The sequence below is a fragment of the Chironomus tepperi genome, unplaced genomic scaffold, assembly GCF_022539635.2.
Source record: "Chironomus tepperi strain 1889 unplaced genomic scaffold, CSIRO-AGI_Ctep_v1 contig_359, whole genome shotgun sequence".
Classification (NCBI taxonomy): domain Eukaryota; kingdom Metazoa; phylum Arthropoda; class Insecta; order Diptera; family Chironomidae; genus Chironomus; species Chironomus tepperi.
The window spans coordinates 97,082-116,657 of record NW_027226481.1 but is presented as its reverse complement, the minus strand read 5'-3'; the positions used below and the strand labels follow the sequence as shown (position 1 = coordinate 116,657).

General features: G+C 30.5%; 2 protein-coding genes across 2 annotated transcripts in view; one reads left to right on the top strand and one right to left on the bottom strand.

Annotated features, from left to right (window-relative positions):
- Window positions 1-17,565, bottom strand: part of CARPB (Carbonic anhydrase-related protein B) — a 49,782-nt gene extending 32,217 nt beyond the window's left edge. Inside the window, exons 1-2 of the mRNA XM_070646200.1 lie at window positions 17,424-17,565; window positions 13,737-14,174 (exon numbers count right to left, since the gene is read on the bottom strand). Of these exons, the coding sequence (XP_070502301.1) occupies window positions 13,737-13,794 (58 nt within the window). The 5' untranslated portion in view covers window positions 13,795-14,174; window positions 17,424-17,565. The remainder of the gene's footprint in view (window positions 1-13,736; window positions 14,175-17,423) is intronic.
- On the top strand, window positions 5,216-6,483 carry LOC139094856 (tol-Pal system protein TolA-like). The gene is made up of 3 exons (XM_070646063.1): window positions 5,216-5,828; window positions 5,995-6,259; window positions 6,382-6,483. The coding sequence occupies exons 1-3, from the start codon at window positions 5,216-5,218 to the stop codon at window positions 6,428-6,430; spliced, it is 927 nt and encodes a 308-aa protein (XP_070502164.1). The 3' UTR covers window positions 6,431-6,483.
- Window positions 17,566-19,576: the final 2,011 nt, after the last annotated feature.

Here is a 19,576-nt window from a genome sequence, read left to right as displayed (position 1 = left end):
ACCTAGAGAGTGCAATACCACCAAGAGAACGTCTCGAGCCATTTAAACGGTGAAATTAACTAAGTAAACTCATCAACAAGCTCATCTAGGCCATTTTGCTCTTTGACCACCAAGATTTTTGACTTGAAAAGATGATTTTCAGCATTACAACACCAAGACCCACCAATCCAGTCCAAAGACTCCCCTTAACAATCAATTTTGGCATCCCCAGTTCCTACAAACATCCAAAGTCTAACACCCCACAACCATAAAATCATCAAATTTCCATGTCAATTAACAATCTCACTGCTGACAATCCTTTTCAATTTTCAAAAATCACTCGGGAATAAAATTTGTCATTTCCCCGAATAGACAAAAAAGACAAAAAAAATAATTAAATTGTAAATAAAAAGGATTAAATTTCCAAAAAAAAAAAATATACAGTCACTTGTGTCATAAATTATTGCCCCAGTTTGTCATGTCGATGAGTTAATTTAATAGAAATTACAGAAAATTAAAACATTTTCAGCTGTTTGGGTTGTTCTTTTTTCCCAAATGAGTAACTAACTATTCATGCGAGAGGTTATTTTGAATGGGTGGATTTAAAGTGGTTGCTGTTGGCACTGTGACATTGAATCTCAAAATTTAAAGATTTTTTATGGATTTTTCAATTTAAAATGGACTTTAAAGTCTGAAATTATGAGTAATTCGACCTCAAAGCCTGTATAGCCTCTGCAGTATAATTCAGTATTAATGCTGTCATTATGATTATCTTGTCAGCTCACAAACTAGGATAAATTGCTAATTTGCTAATTATTATTCTCCTTAATCACAAATCTCATGAATTATTCACCAAATTAAACAGCTTGCAGATTCAGTTCATAATTACCAAATTTGAAGCTAGTCAATTAGACAATGAGCTTTCTTCAAGTCACTTAAGCAATATTTTGAAAAACTCTACAAACTAAGTACATTGAACCATCCACACATCCAACAAAATTTCCTAAAATAAAACCCCACGCACATCACTCGCCTCAATTATCAATCCACAAAACGACCCCAAAAAATGTGTTAATGTGTATGCAATTTCAATTCACTGTCTCGTTCCATTCATCCTATCTCCCCTTCGAGAACATAAGCGGCGTCCAGTACCACACCTTAATGCTGTAAAGCGTCGCCACAAACTTTTCTTCGTTAAACCAACGCAACATCAGCGAGAAAACGGCAATAAAAATTACAATAAAAAAGTTTTTTTTCCTAGACATGTTTTTGTGATTATTTTGTCAGGATTATTGGAGGTGCAATTTGAATTTATTTGAGAATTTTTGTGAATTTGTAGATTTACAAGCCTAATTAGGGATCTTGTCACGGCGGCTTGAGCTGTATTTTAATTCCCCAATAAAACTGCGACTCAGACTTAATTACAACAGTACATTTATTGACAATAATGTTGAAGGGAATAAAATTTCCTATGGAAAATATAAAATATAAATTTGGTCTTAATTATAAACAAATTGTCACTTACAAACAGTATAGCCGTCGAGAACTATTGTGACATAAACTAAACTCTTAGATTACAATTGATCAAGAATACTGATATGTAAATCCTCAAATTAATTCACTGGATGTGGCTTTTCGACTACTTTCGGATTATTTGATTACTATAACATACACAAATCAATTTACAACTTCCTTTAACAATTTAAATGTAATTCATACCAGGTATAATTATGATCTTTGCATTTGCGCCAAACTTTTTGTAAACAAACTTTTAAATTATCAAATTCACTAAAACTATAAATGTTCTCATTAATTTTCGGTTCACTATAGATTCCTAATGCTTAACATTACATTTATACTATTATGTCATTTGCTTAATCAAGCTTAAATCCACTAAATAAATTAATTAAATAATTTTCAACATTTTCACACACACAAAATCAGAAACTCAATTTAAATTTTGTAAAATCGTTAAAATTTGAATCTCAAAAATACGTTAAAAATAAAACTTAATTTTAATCTTAATTATTTACGATGTATGAATATCTGTCGATGACAGATCTGTTCAGGATTTTCAGCTATAATAGTATTGGCAAAATACTAGAAAATTGAAGACAGCCTGCATTTTGTGCATTTTAGATGAGCAGGGCTGCATTTCCTGCATTTTGGATTCACAGATCTACAGTTTTAGACTGTACCTTATAGTTCATCCACGGCTGGAGACATGCAATTTCGAACGAACCTCATTTTGACCGTTTTTGGTGTTTAATTCTTAATAACCTCTATCAAACTGCTGCTCTTTAGAAGCAGGAATATCAAAAATTCTCAAAATCCCATTCAGTGGGATTTGAACCTTGAAATTCAAATTTAGAACCATCTTTGATGATGCAAACCTTCCTTTCTGAGCTATCAAAGCACATTCCCTTAACATTCCAACCTCAACTAAATTATATCCAGATCCCAAAATTCTACCCACTTTCATCCTAAGGAATCATCATTATTTTTAGTATCCCATTGTTGTTTCAGTGTGTTGGCATTTTCCTCAATTCTTGTTAGTTTGACACACCTTTGTTAGATGAATTTCTTGCCTTTCACTCAATATTGCCCTCGATATTTAATTTCTTTGATAAATACAATGAATAACGTAGAACCTTGGCATGAATAAAACAAAATACATGGAAATTTCCACATTGTTCGGTCATTAAATGCAATTTCCTTGTGTTTATGGCTTTAATGTGTCGACTTTTTGTTAGAAAATTCTGTAAAATCATTAAAATTGACGAATTTTAAGCAATTTAGCATATCCAAAAATAATTGCAATAAAAATCGCACCAAAAAATTTTCTCATTATTGTAACTTCCGGCTTAATAGTGCTGACATAATGTCACATCAACGCTATAAATTTTGAATATAAAATTTAATATTATTGATCCCGGAGACTCTCTCACCGGTCGATCCAACATGAGCAAATTGCAATGCACATGCATATTTATAATATTATACATGTCTCTCACTCACTCTCTCTCTCTCATCCGTGGATTATGAAAATTAATTTCCAATTAATAATGAAAATATGTCTGAGTGAATATATGGATGTGAACATAAATAGATGAAGAGACAGGAAAAATAAAGGAAAATAAATTTTATTCAGCGAAAATCGTTGAAGCCAAACAATATTCTTTTCAGGTGAAAATAATTAAAATATTAATTTTTTTTGTATTTTTGGATTATTGCGGAAGAGAAAAAATTGCTTTATATTATAAAAGACAGGTTTGAAATTTGTTTTGGATTTGTTAAGTCATAACGCACATCTCGGAGAGATGACTTTAAGATCCATCCAATTTCTGCTTTCGAATCATGAGGTCTATGATATGTCCAGTAGGGTATACCAATTAAATCATGAATTCACAAACAAGAATGAAGATTAGAGTCCGTTGAAGACGAAAATGCACCAGAATCTACGATTTGTTGTTCTCACGAACTAGATGAGCGATGATGCAACTGAAGCATGAATTTTCAACAACTTAGAGTCTTCGAAGGATGAACAGCGACATTTTTATCAGCGAAATCGCTTTGAAGCGTTAGAAGCAAAACGACAATAAGAAATGAATATGTCTTGAACAGGTAAGTATGGTCAAGTATATTGACTCATAAGCGCGCTCATCTAAGTGAGAATTCCCGAATGCACAAAAATTCGTTAGACTAGAAAAATACTCTGCATTCTCATTTTCTGATAGGAAACGATTGTCAGAATTCATAGCTACAAAGTCGAAAGACTATGAAGTCGAAAGACTATGAAGTCGTCCCTAGCGACTCAAATAAGAGAAGCTCAACCACGACTTCTTCTAGTCTACATCAAGAGCAATGGTTTAATGTTGGAATATTTTTCATTTATGTCACTTGGACGTCTGCGATTCAATTAGAATCGACTAAAATCTGACAACAATTCAATATTTCATTCTAGAGTACAAAGTTGACTCAAATTTAATATGGAGTAGAGTCGACTTTAGTCGAAATTTCCATAAAAAAATCCTAGTCGAATTGAAGCTCTTTTCCATGCACAAATCAATGAAGATCTAACGAAATTGCCTGAAAATCGTCTCAAAAACAATTAAACCTACTCAGTTAAGCTGACTTCCACAAAACATCATTAACATCTACCCCACGCTAAGGATATAAGACAGACAAAGTGTCAAACCACTTATTAAAATCCCAAACAATCACACCTTGGCAATCCACACACAAAAAAACGTCCCCAAAACAGCGGAGATTACACAAGCATAACACAAGCGAAACACTAAAAATTTGTCTGTATAAAATTCATAACAATAAATAGCTTTTTAATGCTAGGGAAAGCTTTCTCGTTCCTGCATGTGAAAATATTATGTGTGGATGGGCTTATGGAATTTATTTATGTATTATTTTTGTTATTATTTTAAAATTGATGATTTAAATGCTTAAAATATTTAAAATAATAAAATTGAAAATTGGCTGAATAATAAAATGATTTTTTTTCCATTCCATCGTCAACGTTCAGCCTGTGTCGTCGATATATTGAAAAATAAAATGGCACAATTAAAATTTGCCTCCTTTTTGCCCCATCTAAATTGTCAATACGTGCTGTGAATGTTCTTCTATCAGCTGCACATGTGTCTAAAAAATTGTTATCTCTTTTATTCATGAATTTTTATTTCCATATCGATAACTGAACCAAAAAAAAATTATTTATTATTGATCAAATTCATCGTAAAAACATCAAAAATACTGAGATGTAATTCGAGTGCATGTTCAGTTGTCATTGACTGGTTATTAAACATTTTTATGGAAATTTTTAAGAGGTTTTGACTTTTTGAATGTTTTTTGGGTAGATAGATGCAATTTGATAAGTATTAAAGCGATTGAAGTGCTGTTCTGGGACATATGCAGAATAAAATGGAAGTAACAAGGGGATTTGAGTATTTTTATGTGGATGAGACAATTTTATACATAATATAAGGATTATTTGTGAAGTAAAATATGGATAATCTGGTTTAAAGTGCTGAACGTCTGCAAAAAGGTATTGTAATCATGATTAAGCTTCTTAATGCTGTATTTGGGTGCTGTTATGAAGTTTTCCGGTTGGATGTTTTGTGACACAATCTTCAATTTCATAAAACATTCCCAAAATATACAAATCAACTTTCCACATCTCAGTAATCATTGAAAATCTCATCAAAGCAGAATTTTCATCGCAAAAATGAACTCAAAAATATATTTTATAATTTTTATCGCATTTATTGCGTCAACAGCATCCGCAAGTTCAACATTTCCAAAGCTAACACTCAACAGCAATCGAGTTCGTCAATATTCACCAATTGAACGTCCATTTGCTTATGAAAAAGTAAATGAATTGACAGACTGTGAGGAGAAGAAAAAGGAAGTGGAGAATGAAGTCAAATATTCATCACAGAAGTTTTCGAGAAGCATTAATGATCCTTACTACTCACAAGACATGAACTGCGATGATTCAAATAATTGTAATCGACAGGAAAATGGCAATGACCAACAACAGCGGAAAAATGAGTATTCGGATATGAATTCAAGCAGGAAGACATCAAATATTGCATTAAAGGCCGCACAAGAAGCTAAAGCTGCAGAAGAGGCACAGGAAATGGCTGGAAAAGAAGCTTCGAAACAAGCAAAGTTTCAATTAGCTGAAAAAGCTATTCAAGCTGCAAAAGCTGCTCAAGCTGCTCTGTCTGCTAAGAAAATGATTCTCGAGGAACTGGAAAGAGAGTTGAGGGAAGCTGAAATTGTTGTTCAGGACTTAAGCTCGAGTATTCAACAATCGGAGTCAAATGCTAATTCTGGTAGGCCACGTAGTGTATTTTTGAGAATATTTTGCATTGCAACTTAATAAAACAGAATCAGCAGTGCCTTAAAATTTAAAATCCATCCTTAAATCCCCATCCACCTACTTCCACCTCAATAACTTTCAAAAGAAATCAACAATCCCAATAATTATTTATATTTCAGCTCTACGAGCTTATCAGCAAGCGCAAGCACTCTTGAAAATGCTCTCTGAATTGATTCAAGTTGCACAATCGACAGTTGGATATGCAGAACAGGCAGCACAAGGCTCACAACAAGAGTTAAATGAAAAGACTCAATTGCTTGAAGCAGCAAAGAATCGAGTAGAGAAGTTAATTAGGGAATTGAAGGCTGCAAAGGTTGATTATACTAATACAAAGAAGGAGGCATATAAAGCTAGTATGGCGGCTAAGGAAGCGAGACAGAATGCGTAAGTTGGATTGGTTTTGGTGGGTTGGATGGGTGGAAGTGGGACTGGGGTTGGATGGGATCTAGAATTAGGAACTGATCGATGATGACTATAACCCAAACTTTCATTTCCTTTAATTCCAGTGCCCGAGTAAGACGACACCAAATGTCATCAGCCAGAAATGAGCAATAATTAAATTTTACGTGAACACATCTCATTAATATGAGATTTTTATTGAATCGGAGCTATAAACTCATGAATATATTTCCTTAATTATGTATCTGGATTAATATTTAAATAAAAAACTGTTTAAAACTTTAATTGCAGCATTGAATTGAATTTTATTGAGGATTAATAGAGTTAAATGGGTTGTGTAAGTTCAATAGGGGCAAATTGGCTGTTTGTTAATGATGTCTGGCCTTGAAAGGTCAAATTAGATTGGAAAATTTAGTTGGAAGTATTGATTTATTTTGATAATATGATGAGCATGCTGAATATTGATTTTAGTTAAGGATTCAAACAAAAGTTGACACTTACAGGCAAATAGCATGCTTTAATGGTATAGAAAGACCAATTTGGCATCTAAAATCGATCTCATTGCCTGTTAGGGTAACTTATTGAGCTCCTTAGTAATTTGAAAATTGACCATCTCATCCCACAACGCATCCAGCATCCATAGCACACAATTATCATTCCTGCATCTCAATTATAAATTCAGTGCATGAAACAAAAATAAAAGAAAATCCCTTATAATATTGACGATAGCTTCCGTCACTTTACTCAATTGATTTCCCATTTTTGCCACTCGTTTTCCTGTTCATCTCAATTTCATGTCAATATAAGGATAACAGACATTTATGATGAATATTTATGATCATATTGAAATCTATAAAATTTATATGCACATAAATTAATCGATTCATTGTGATGTGCTTTTTAATATTGAATGTATATTTTTTTTATGGACTATTTACATAGAGAAGAGTTTGAGGGTATCCAATATTTAAATTTTTAGGTTATAAAAATAATCATCGTCATGATGCTGATGTAGATACTTTTAAGTAAATATTAAAGCTCTTTATATAAACATGAAACATTTAACATTCATGAATGAAATGTGGACATCACAGCTTGATGTAGTGTAAAATATTGAAAATTAATAACCTATACATACGCATCCATTTCACAATTTCCCCAAAAAGTAATTTCCCTTTTCACACATTCCTCTCTCACACTCATAATTTGACCGACAATATATATTTTTTTTTCAGCTTGTGGCTTATGTGGTCATGCTGGTCATGTACATATTTTTCGGTATATGTAAAGCAAGAAATCGATTTAAAATCGATTGAGTATTTCAGCATTAAAGATTGCGATTTTATTGGTGGCTGCTAGGGATGAAAACTTTATTGGAGGTTGAGTGTGCTAAAAATGGTCGATTTATTGTGACTGCTTTAGAATTTGCAGGGTTTTCGGAGTCTCAATTTCAATATTTCACTAAGGTACATCCACTAGAGTTCATACTGCAATGGATGCGCCTCTAAAGGTGTCTAGAAACACAGTAGATTCCTTAATATAGCCAAGTAGCCAAATTAGCATTTCTGAGCAGCACAAGTCGCTTAATCAATCAACAACCCGACTTTAGGCTGGAGTAAGTCTGACTTTGAGTTATTTGACTTAAATTAAGCACCATGATTGAGTTGCGCTGGTCTTGTGTCGGATTTTGGATCGATTAACCGCTTTGTTAGCTATTCGAGCATGCCCTATGCGAGGAAATGCCTAAAGCGAACCCTAACCAAGGAAACTCTTACATTTTCTATCAGAATTCTAACCAATATCTACACAACAACTCTATATCCACCCCTAGACCATAAAACAAAGCCTTTAAAAACCAAAAAGAGAATAAAAGAAAATGAAAAAGCTCTTGAATGTTGAGGTTATTGTTACTAGGGAGTGGATCTATAAGAATTCGGGTCAATTAGTTGCTCGAACAGAATGAAACTCTTTCTATATCTTATCCACTCATTCACCATGTGTAGCTATATCTTTCTATATCTATCCATCTTCATAGTATATTTTTCTTTATATAAAAAAAAATTGGAATCTAAGAATAATAGCATCGAGATGATATTGGAAATGAGATACACTGTCTGAGATTGTTGGATAATGCTTATGTGCTTATTTAACGCTTCAAGTAACCAGACAATGAAGATACGGAGATGAGGAGTGAGAACAGTTTTTTTCACCGTATGTATGATGTTGAAAAATTCATTTAAAATTGGTTGAGATGAAAAATTGGTAAGCGCGCTATAAAAAAGAATGGCTTATGCAACTCTGATGAAGAATGTGTCATAAATTTAGAGTGTTAACATATATGAATAATATAAAGCAAATTGATTATGGATGAAGGAATATGAGTAATATTTTAAGTGCAACTAGACATTGTCACGTTTGCTTTATATAAATCACAATGGAATGTGTGTATGGACAGTTTTTTGTAATTTTATGCTGGACTGGACTGGAATTAATTTTGGGAAGGAAGGTATTGCTGATTGAAGATGGAAAATATTGGACATTTAAGGAAGTTAGTCAATTAATAAACTTATTCCTAATGGGCAAATGTCATACTGTCCTTGTACCTTAAGTATACGGCAAAATACATCACCTTGCTAGAGTCATGCTGTTCACTGGACATTATTTTCCAGCTTTTACAACTTGTGCCTTTCTGACCTAATACAAAATTTAATTCTATTTCAATCTCTAGACTTAAAAGTGTGAAAAGTCCTAAATTTAGATTTTTCCTTTCAAATTTTCCAATTCCAAATTTTTCCACCTAAATTCCACCTTCTCTACATCAAAACCTTCATCACACAACCATCCCCAAAAAAACTTTTACCTTCATAATCATAAGAATTAACACACAATTATGCTATAATTCTAATTTTCATAGCATCTTAAAGGTCCTTACGAGATCAACTAACCCACAACTCATTAGTGCAGCCATAAAAATGAAAAAACTTTCTTTCCATCCAAAGAACTTCATTAAAATGAAACTTTTTCTGTGAAGAAAATATTCATGCACATCCATTACTGCACCAGAAAACTCTTTTACGAAAATTGGATTTTTCAATAACAATTTTTTCGCCAGAAAAAAAAATGTTGATAGCTCTTCAAATTTTATGCAGTGCAGCTGCGTCCCGCATTATAGAAATGTGAAAACAGACGAGAGCAATAACAGATTATGAGCCAAAACTGGTTATAAGAGTTCAATGATGAAATTTTTGTTTTCTAATTTCGAAAAGAAACAAACAATTGCACATAGGATATAACATGCACTTCATGCCTGCCAAAGGAAAGCTAAGGAAAGAGAAAAAACAATAATAAAATTCACATAAAGCTATAAATTTCAAATGAAAAACACAACAAACGGATTCTTTATTAGTTTCGCAATCAAGAGAAGTAAGGAGTTCTTTGAAGTAATCAGATGTAGAATGGAAATATTAGGGATTTATTGGAAGTTTTATTGCAGATATTTCATTGTGAATTTCAACAGAAAATATGTTTTTCGGAAATGTAGAAGATATTAAAGTATGGAATTTGGCTATAAAAGTTACTTTAGCTTAAGTCCACGGAAGCGAGTTCATGAAAAACATATTCTCTGACATCAATTCTTAGACATAATTGCCTGTTAATGTGAGAATAAAAACTTTCGGATGTTAAAAAGTTAAATAAGCAAGATTATGGCAATTTTGAATTCAAAGACTAGCTTAGCGCTTACTATTGCAATTTTGTAATTGCAGTTTAGTTAAAACAAACTGCAATAGACTTCCAAATTGATTTATTTATTCAAAATGATGTTTATTCTTCAAAATTCAAAAACAGACTGAAGTTTTGTTAGCAAAGGGTCTTCAACTGTGAAAAACCAATTTTATTCAAATCTTGAATGAACGTTACAAAACATGCATGAATCAAAATGTAAATAACTCAGTTATTATGAGCATCTCGGGATTTCCAACCAAACATTCAATCCTAAACTCTCAATTTAAGCCAAAAATCACCGATAAAACTTTCAAACCAAACTAAACTTCTGATTAAATTCTCCCCCAAAACTTTCAGACAGCCAGCAAACAAATCGACAGCAAGCCAATTGCACAAAAAATCACACGAGCACAAAAATGCAGAAAAGAACGAGAGACGAAAACAATATTGGATTATTTGCAGAGTATAAAAGGAAAAAAAACACAGTAGAAGCCAAGTAGAAACACTGATTTCATTCATTCCTTTTCTTTCCATTCATTCTTTTATGTTCAATTGATTTTCACAATAGATCTATCTATAGGAACGAATGGATGCAAGCGAGTGAAATTCTAGAAGAGCATCAGTAAAACTGCACAAACAGGATCTTCTTTTAATGCTTCAATTGATTTATCTAAAGCTTCATCTTTTCCCCTCCAACAATTCGCAGTTATAAATGTTTGTTTGAAACGGATATTGTTGATGCTTATTGCTTGATTGATTACTCTTTCATTTATGCTATTGGATGTTGGGAATGAGAATAAGATGATCAAAAAATTTATTGAAGACTTTTGATTGCTGCAATCTTTTAAGTAGAAATTAAATTATGATGAGATTGGGATATGCTTGAGTAATTGTTATTATAGATGAGATTATGGATATGGGTATGGGATTGCAATTGAGTCTGGATTGATGGAAATTAATTTCCTTTTGGTTTTAATTAGGTTTTGAATTTTTCAAATTAAATTTCAATTATGATTTTTGTAAGAATCTATTGTAACTAGAATTTTTTGTCCTTAATATTCTCGAACAGACAGGGAACATGCTCATTAGTAAGTGAGGATTCTCACTGTCTGTTAGCGCTTATTAAGGTTTTACAAGCTAAATCAAAACCAACAAACTCAAATTACTCAACAAACAGATCATAAGATTGGAATTATCGACAAAACTATCATAATCCCCAGAAACATCCAGCCCAATTTCCCCCAAAAAGTACCAAATCCTTGCATCAACTTGCAACAATATTTTACCATCCATAAAAAACAACATTTCACATAAAAATCAGATTTTTAAGAAGATTTATTTTTAAATTTTCTCAACCATGCATCATCATTCCATTACCGTTCCTACTCTTCTCGCAAAGCTCATTCACTTGCAATCAAAAAATCGTAAAAATAAAAAAACAGAATCGTGAATACCAAAAAAAGAACACGAGGCATCGAAATTTCTTCATTTTTCAGCAGCATTTAGACGTCGATGTGAAAATCCTAAAAAAAAATGAACAACCTCCACGTGTTTTATGTAGGCACTTAAACATAGGTAATTTTGCACTCATGTTTCACACCTTTAAAAAAATTTGTTCGCAATTTGTTTCATTCATAATTTAGTAAATATAGTCGGAGTGGAAAGAAAGTAAGAATTTGTATGACGGAGTAGAGTAATATAGCGGATATGAATAAAACTTAATGTTGTGCATTGTTGAAAGCGTTAAAAAATTTAAATGTCGTTTTGCGTGTCAGCTCATTGTTTCCTCTGTTGAATACTGTATATATACTTAGAGCGATTAATATTTCGTGCTTAATGACCTAATGTTTCATTCAATGATGAGGAGAGAAAGAAATGAGCTTCAAGTGCTCGTAATGGTTTTGAAAGGAATTATGCTAATAGAATATTTTTATTATGTTCATTGTTTATCGATGGTGGTTGAGGAGAAGAAGTTTGTTGATCCTTAAAATTTGATGTTTTGAATTTTTTCGTATTTTTAACAGAAGTTTTTGAGCCTCTGTGTGACTGAGTCTCGAGTCGTTGGCTCAACATTGAGAATTTCTGGCAATTAGTGCTTGTATCCACTTTACAATCAAGTAGAGCATTAAGAATGCTTTAAGTCTAATGACTTTAAATATTATTTAGGAAATTCATCCTGGAAATTCATCCTGGAATTTCATCCCGGACAGACTTCATTTTGCTGTCAGGGCATCTTCATTTATTGCTGTCTACAAAGCAACATAGCGGCGCCTAGTGACCTCAATGTCGACTAGAATTTCATATTAAAAAGTCGACTCAAGTCGATTTGAGCTCTGGAAAATACTCAAACTGTTTATTTGATTTTAAGTTTCGTCTAGCCCCGAAAAAAAAAAGTTAGTTAATCGATTAATTCAAATACAAGCTGACATGACTCTGAATTGGTGCTGAATTCGGTTTAAATCCAGCACCACACGATCGATTTTGAATCAAATTAAAGGACAATTTCAAATAAATCCTGACCTACTGATGCACGTGTTTAGACTAACACACTTGACAATAGTTATCCACTCAAAAACCTTTACACAACTTTTCTATTAATTCTCTTAAAAATTTCATAACTATAAAGAACAAAGGACTTAATTTCATAACACTAACCTATAATTATAATTATTATGTCCTACAAAGCTGTCTCTTTGTTTCTTTTTCCTGTCAAAATTCTGTTTCTGAATTTTAAAAAAAAATCCACCCACAAAGACAACTTTTTTGTATGTTTTTGTTCCTCCTTCATTGTGTCACTTGAGCGTTGAGTATTGTATTTATAAATACACAAACAAACAGCACTAGGAGCTGCTTCAAAGCTCCATTTATGAATCATAAATTATTTATTATATTTTATGAAAGAATTCAACTCAAATTTTTATTTTATTGCTGCAATGAGTTTATACTGTAAAATTTTCTTGTGCCAAAATTGCATTTTGCTTTAAGTTAACAATGTAGCACAGTATAAAAAGTACTTTATTTCCCCATGTACTGTCTTTATAATTCCACAAAGCCACTTGCTATACTCTCGCTTTTACGTTAAATAAAATGAAATTCATGAAGGATTAAAAGTTTGTGTTTTTTTATACATTTACTGAGACTTTATGTCTGGTCGTGTACTTTTGGGGATGATATTTGAGTTATGCTTGGGATTCGGATGAGGTATATTGGGTTGTTGGAGGTTTTTTGGAGGATTTTGTTGATTTAAAATGTCAGGAATATGAAAAGAGCAGCACTCGAGCGACACAAATGAAAAAACCTCGTCACGGAGCTTTTAAGGCTCCGCTTAACCTCTTTTAAGAGCACCAAATGAAAGCCGCTTGTTTTTGGCAGCCATATGGATGCAATACGAACCTTCTTGTGCATTTCGACTCCAAAATTCCCAATTTCTTCAACATGACAGTAAGAATTTAAAACTGTCTCATATAAAACTAGTGTGCTGCGGCCCACAGGTTGCCCATCCCTGTTAGACACCCTTACTTGGTCATAACAGTAAGAATTCGTGTCAATAATATCAGAATAATTCAAAAACATTCAGCAGCAAAAACTCTAAATTCAACTCGACTTCCAGAAAAACCCAACAATAAACCCTGACCATAGCGATTAAAATATACGAGAAAATTAGTGTAAAACACACACACAAAAACCATAAATTAGACTGTTAAAAAATAAATATTTTTCTATAGTAAAATATTCTCACCTGGTAATTGAATTAGCTGCAGCGCAAACAATGCACATGCATATGTTAAAAGTCCCATTTTTTCCTCATGAAATGATGCTGCTTTTTATTATTTATATTGTCTCACTATGCTTTTGAATAATGCTTATTGTGAAAATTCCTTTTTTTATCTCACTATGCTCTTTTGTGCTGTTGTTTATTGTAGATTTACTGAGAATATTTTTACACCATCCGTGAGTTTTTTTTTCCTTGTTTTAAAATTTTCACAATTGTTTCTGTTGTATTTTAAATATCATTTGCAGGAATTTAATATGGTGGAATTATGCTTTTTTTCATGCACTAAATATTTTTTTCTCCTTAAATTATGGAATTATTTTGATGAGTTATTGCAAGTTGAGATTATAAGCACATTTCGTGCTGTTTTAAGAATATTCAGTGACATACAATCCTACTGTTCATCTAATTAATTCAATTTATTAGTAATAATTCTTCGATTGTCATAAAAAAGCTCAAAAAAAGACCAAATTTTCTGTCAATTTAAGTTAAATCTTACAAAAATAGAATTCATTCAAGAATAATTCCCACAAAGATGTGAGCTCTATCAGGCAATGAGGATGCTCATTTTTGTATGAGTGTACTTAAGTGTACTCCTGTGTGTTCATGAGAACATTCATTGTTTCAACTTTAAGTATGCTTTAGTATACAAAAATGAGCGTACCTAAGTATTCAAATGTGAGTAATTATTATCCCTAATTATTATCCCAAGATCTTGAAAGTTTCTATTTATGTATACAAAAATGAGTATACTTAGCAATAAGTCTGCTCATTGAGTATTCTCATGAGTGTACTCATTTAACTGATCATGTCCTTTGTTTCTTAGAAAGAGTTGAAGGTCCTGATTTAAAATTTTAAAATATATTTCAAGATTTGCCTGAGATTCTTCAACTTACTCAAGTTCTTGAAGACAAAATCCCAAAACTCTCTAATTTTTTGAATTTCATTTCAAAAAATCCACTTCCTAAAAAAAAAATCTGGTTACACACTTGCTTTCATAGAGTTGAATATAAACTTCATATAACTTCAAAATTCCCTTTAAAAAACAAATGAATGGCATCAAAATTCAAAACTTCAAACTTTTCTACTAAAAAATCATTCAAATTATTCAAAAATCACAAAAAAATCACCAAACAATCAAAAAACTTTTCAAAAACATCAAAAATCCTCTAATAAAACCCACAAAAAAATCATTTCACTAATCCATAACTATGTAAAAAAAAATGTTCATGCACGACTGAATCACTTTATAAAATCTGTTTAATTAAAAAATCTAGTTAGAAAATATGAAACATGTTGTAAGCTATTTTTCAAGCCATTCTTTTCAATCCAAGCGATGCAATCTCTCTAACATCACTTTTTTTTCCTTCTGTTTCCATATCAATTGCTGCCTTTTATTTGACTGAACATGAGGAGAGTAAATAGAAACTACTGGGAAAAATTATATTGAAATGTAAAATAAAAAAAGTACGGTTTGAGGCCAATAGACATCATCATTCTCATTTGATATATGGTTGCTAGTAGTAAAAAATTGAATGGAAATCAATAGACTTCAACTCGGATTGGTTTTCTATTATATGAATGACTTTTTTTTCTATTCCTAGGATTTTTGTGTTTGTAAATTTTTTTCTCAATTTTATGATATTAGTTATTAATGTTTGAGGCTATGGATGTGGAATTTTTTTACAATAAAGGAACATAAAATTAGAAGTTTTTGTGGAATTTTTAGGATTCTTTGTATGAAAAGTTGAAAGTTTGGTGGAACATTTATTGAATTGTTTTGTGGGAAATCGTTGAAGTTGCTCTATTTTCTTATTTCAAAAATGAACTTTTTAGCCAAATCAGATTTATAGAAACACAAGAAAATCAGCACAAGCACTAAATTAACACTTATGTTTGTCAAAAAATGTTTCAATTTTCAAAATTTAAACCTTTTTTTAAAACATAAAATTTATGAATTTAAAAAAAGTTTTGATAAAAATCTCCAAAATTTGTTTAAAAAATTTTTAAAAATCAAAATTAAACAATTTAAAAAGTTTTAACAAAAATCTATAAATTTTTTTTAAAAAATCTTAGAAATCAAATTGAAAAAATTCAAAAAATTCAAAAGAGAAACCTTTAAAAAAACAATCAAAACTTCAACAAAAACCTTTCAAAATTCATTCAAAAATCAATTTTTAATTCTACACGAAAACTGTCACTTTTTCGCAAAACACAGACTGAAAAATATTTATAGAAACAATTTTAATTAAACGTTCATGAACTCATTAAAAATAAATCAATTTTGAGCCAGAATCAATAGAAATAATTCACAACTGTTGGCATAATTAGATTGCAATTCTTGATAATAATTAAATGTTGCACTAAGCTGATTATTATAATTTTTGATAAATGACGTTGGATGATTTATTTTCGGAGAATTTTGAAATATTTCGAGTTATTAATTGAAATTTTTTGAGAATAAAGAATATTTTAATGAGATTTAAAGAGAATGAATTTGTTGATGTTTTTGAATTTTTAATGTTAATTATTTATTTTTTATCATGATTCTTGTTAAAGGTTGAGAGCAGTGTTGGCAGGACTCCAGTGAAGGTTTTTGGATTTTTAGAATTTAAACTCTCAACTTGCTTCAAGAATTGGTTTAGGAATATATCCTTTAGGAAATGCTTTTAGCAATTTCGATCTGTAAATCTTCAAAAAATCATTTTTTTTAAGCTTTAAAATTTTTTGTGGATTGATTTTCAAAAATTGCAATTTTTCTGATATTGCCAATGAAATTGAATCAAAAATTCAATAAGATTTTAATTTTCAAACCCACAAAGTTGAAAGTAATTTATTAGGATTTATTTTGATTTTATATATAAAAATTAAATGGAATTAATTCATGATTGAATGAAGTTATAGGAAATGTTCACTAAATTTAGTAGATTTATTACAAAAACTTGGTTTTTCCACTATTAATTTATTTGTAAAAGCTTTCAAAATTTCAAATAAAAACTCAATTAAAATTTACAACACTTTATAAATCAAAACGACGTATTTTCCAATAATCATCAATGAAATCTCTTCGGAAATCCCCATGAATCAACTATAAATCATTTGTAATTGTTCAATTTGAGTTTCAATTTTTCCATACAAAATTTGAGTTGACTTTGAACTCTGATTTTTCTACAAATTAGGTATCTAAATATTCTTTATGCATTGACTCATTAATTTTTATAAAAATTCTCAAAATTTATCAGAAAAATCCTTTCAATTCCTCAGGCTTACAACAAAATTCATATCAAAAAATTGCAATTCAAACTGCAAAAAATTGTAAAAAATTCAAAATTGAATTTACCCAACAAAAGATTTCAAAAGCCCATAAAATATTCAACATAATCAAACAAATTAAAACAAAGCAGAATTAAATCCCATTTTACTCTTGAATTTCAAGCATCAACAACAGAAATTTTGCTTAAAAAAGTCTTTCTAGAGTATGTAGATATGAATAGTAAATAAATTAAGGTCAGTCAAATATTTTTCATTTGAGCAAACACTCATCATATAAAGTATTTTTGTAGTTACACACATAGAAAATTTGTTTAGTCTTTTTTGAGCTTTTCTACCAAATTATTGAAATGGAAAATTAAATTTTTTTATAAATTTTTCCACCTTGATTTTTAAGTTTTTTAATTTCCATAAATTTTTAATTAATTTATTTCACTAATTATTCTATTTAATTTCCATCACTCCTTAATATGTTCACTCCAATAATGATCTCACAAATCCGAGTCACACACCGAGCGTAAAATATTTCAATGCATACGCGACTAAATGCCGATAGCGACTGAGTTCACAAACGTTATCCTTTTATGTTTGTTTTCTATCGTGTTGTGTGCTTCTGAACAATTTTATATTTTCCCTCTTTAACGACAAAGCACATTTTACTATCTCTAGTTTTTCTTCTTTCCTTCATTTCTTGTCCGCTCCTCTGTATAGACCGCATGTATTTTAATGCAATTTTCGTTTATGCGAGAGTGCCTTTTATGCTCTTTCACTTTTTTTCGTCTCTCTCTTTGACTCGTTTGCTCATTTTTCTCTCGGGTTGGTTGCGATAACTTTTTCTTTTTCATCCAATGTAGAGGAATTTTCACTGCCGCGATTGATTGTGAATGAAATATTTTTTTGTTGAACCTTGTTAATGAAAAATAGTTTTTTTGGTGATTTAACGTGGAATATTTTGGATATTTTTGTAGATTTTGTGGTATTTTAATTGTTTGGAATTATGTTTGAGTAATTAAGTGATTAAAATTTGAATTTTTGATTGCAAATTATGGTTTCCAATCATTTAAATTGACTGAGTTTTTCATAAGCAAGGATCAAGAATTGTAAAAATCATAACTTTTACGTTTTTTCCAAATTTTTTCAACATGAAAATTTAAAAAAATCACAATTTTTTAATTTTTGATTTGTAAAAAAGGAAAAATCAAGATTTTTGTGATTTTTACGATAGTGTCTAATCCTTGTTTTCTTGCAATTTTCAATATTTAAAACACTTTTGTAGTAAACATGTCTATAAAGAAGCTTAAATTGCAATCGACTCTTTTTTTGCAGTTTTTCAATTCAAATTCTTCAAAAAAAAATCTTTTCAAAATCAAAAAAAATCAATTTTAAAAATTCAAAATTTCAAAAAATTCTTTAAAAGTATCACATTCGTTCCTAAAATTCTTACTGGTCTAAAAATCAACAATAGCATAAATCTAAGTTATTAACCTCCCCGAAAATCACCTCAACTTCATAAATTCAATTTCATTTCTTCAAAACTTCAAGCGATTCATTAAAAAAATCCAATTCAAATCCACAAAAATGTTTCTAATTTTCCATTCCGACTTCTTCTTACTCCTCATTATCATTTGTTATCATTTTTTTCTCGCTCATCTTCAACATTTTTTTTGTTCCCACGTCTTTCACATTTCTTAAGAAGAAATAGACGATTTTTATTGGACGAGAAGAAAATGCGAGAAAATTTGAGAGAAAATGAGAATGAGAAAATTTTATTTTGGAAATTTTTCACGAATTTCTACGAGAGATGAAAACTGGCCGAAAAATTGAACTGCTCGAAAAATGAGAATCGAATGCATTTATGTAAAAATTGAAAGAAAATCCTTCAGTAAGGAAGGAAAGAGAATATTTTTTATGAGATGTTTGACTGGATTAAAGGATTAAAGTGTCTTTTGAGGGTGCTTCAGGCATATTAAGGAAGATATTTTTCATGTTAACAAATTTTCTTTGTCTAAGGGCAATGAAAGTCTTGATTTTTAATAAAATATGAGATTTTTTGGAGTGATGGATTCATGATTAATGGATTAAAATTATTTTGATGGAAAAATCGATTGTTTTCAAGATTTAAGATTTAAAATAAATTTAAATCTTGAATATTTTGATATTTTCAGATAGAACATTAAAGTTTTAAGAAAATTTAAATTTTAACGGCTTTTAAAAATTTGAAATTTGATTTATTTTTGAAAATTCTCGTTTTAAATTCTGAAAAAATCTTTAAAATGCGGTAAGATTTGTCTTAATTTTGACTTTAGTTTTCTCTGAAAAATTCTAAATTTCTTTCAATTCAATTCAATTCAATTTCTCGTCCAAATCTTCCAATAAACTTCAAATCCTCTCCTCAATTCCAAAATTTTCATCAAAAAATACATAAATTCAGCATTTTTATTGATTCACAACTCTATCTCATCTGTTTCCTTTCTCTCCAATCCTTATGTCTCACTCATCTTGACCGCAATAACGCCTCTGATATGAAATAAAATAAA

What these genes read in the sequence shown, in the direction of transcription:
- LOC139094856 (XM_070646063.1), top strand. Translation starts at nt 5,216, where the DNA reads ATGAACTCAAAAATATATTTTATAATTTTTATCGCATTTATTGCGTCA. An exon ending in GGAGTCAAATGCTAATTCTG is followed by an intron (nt 5,829 to 5,994) that starts GTAGGCCACGTA and finishes TTTATATTTCAG; the next exon opens with CTCTACGAGCTTATCAGCAA. An exon ending in AAGGAAGCGAGACAGAATGC is followed by an intron (nt 6,260 to 6,381) that starts GTAAGTTGGATT and finishes CTTTAATTCCAG; the next exon opens with TGCCCGAGTAAGACGACACC.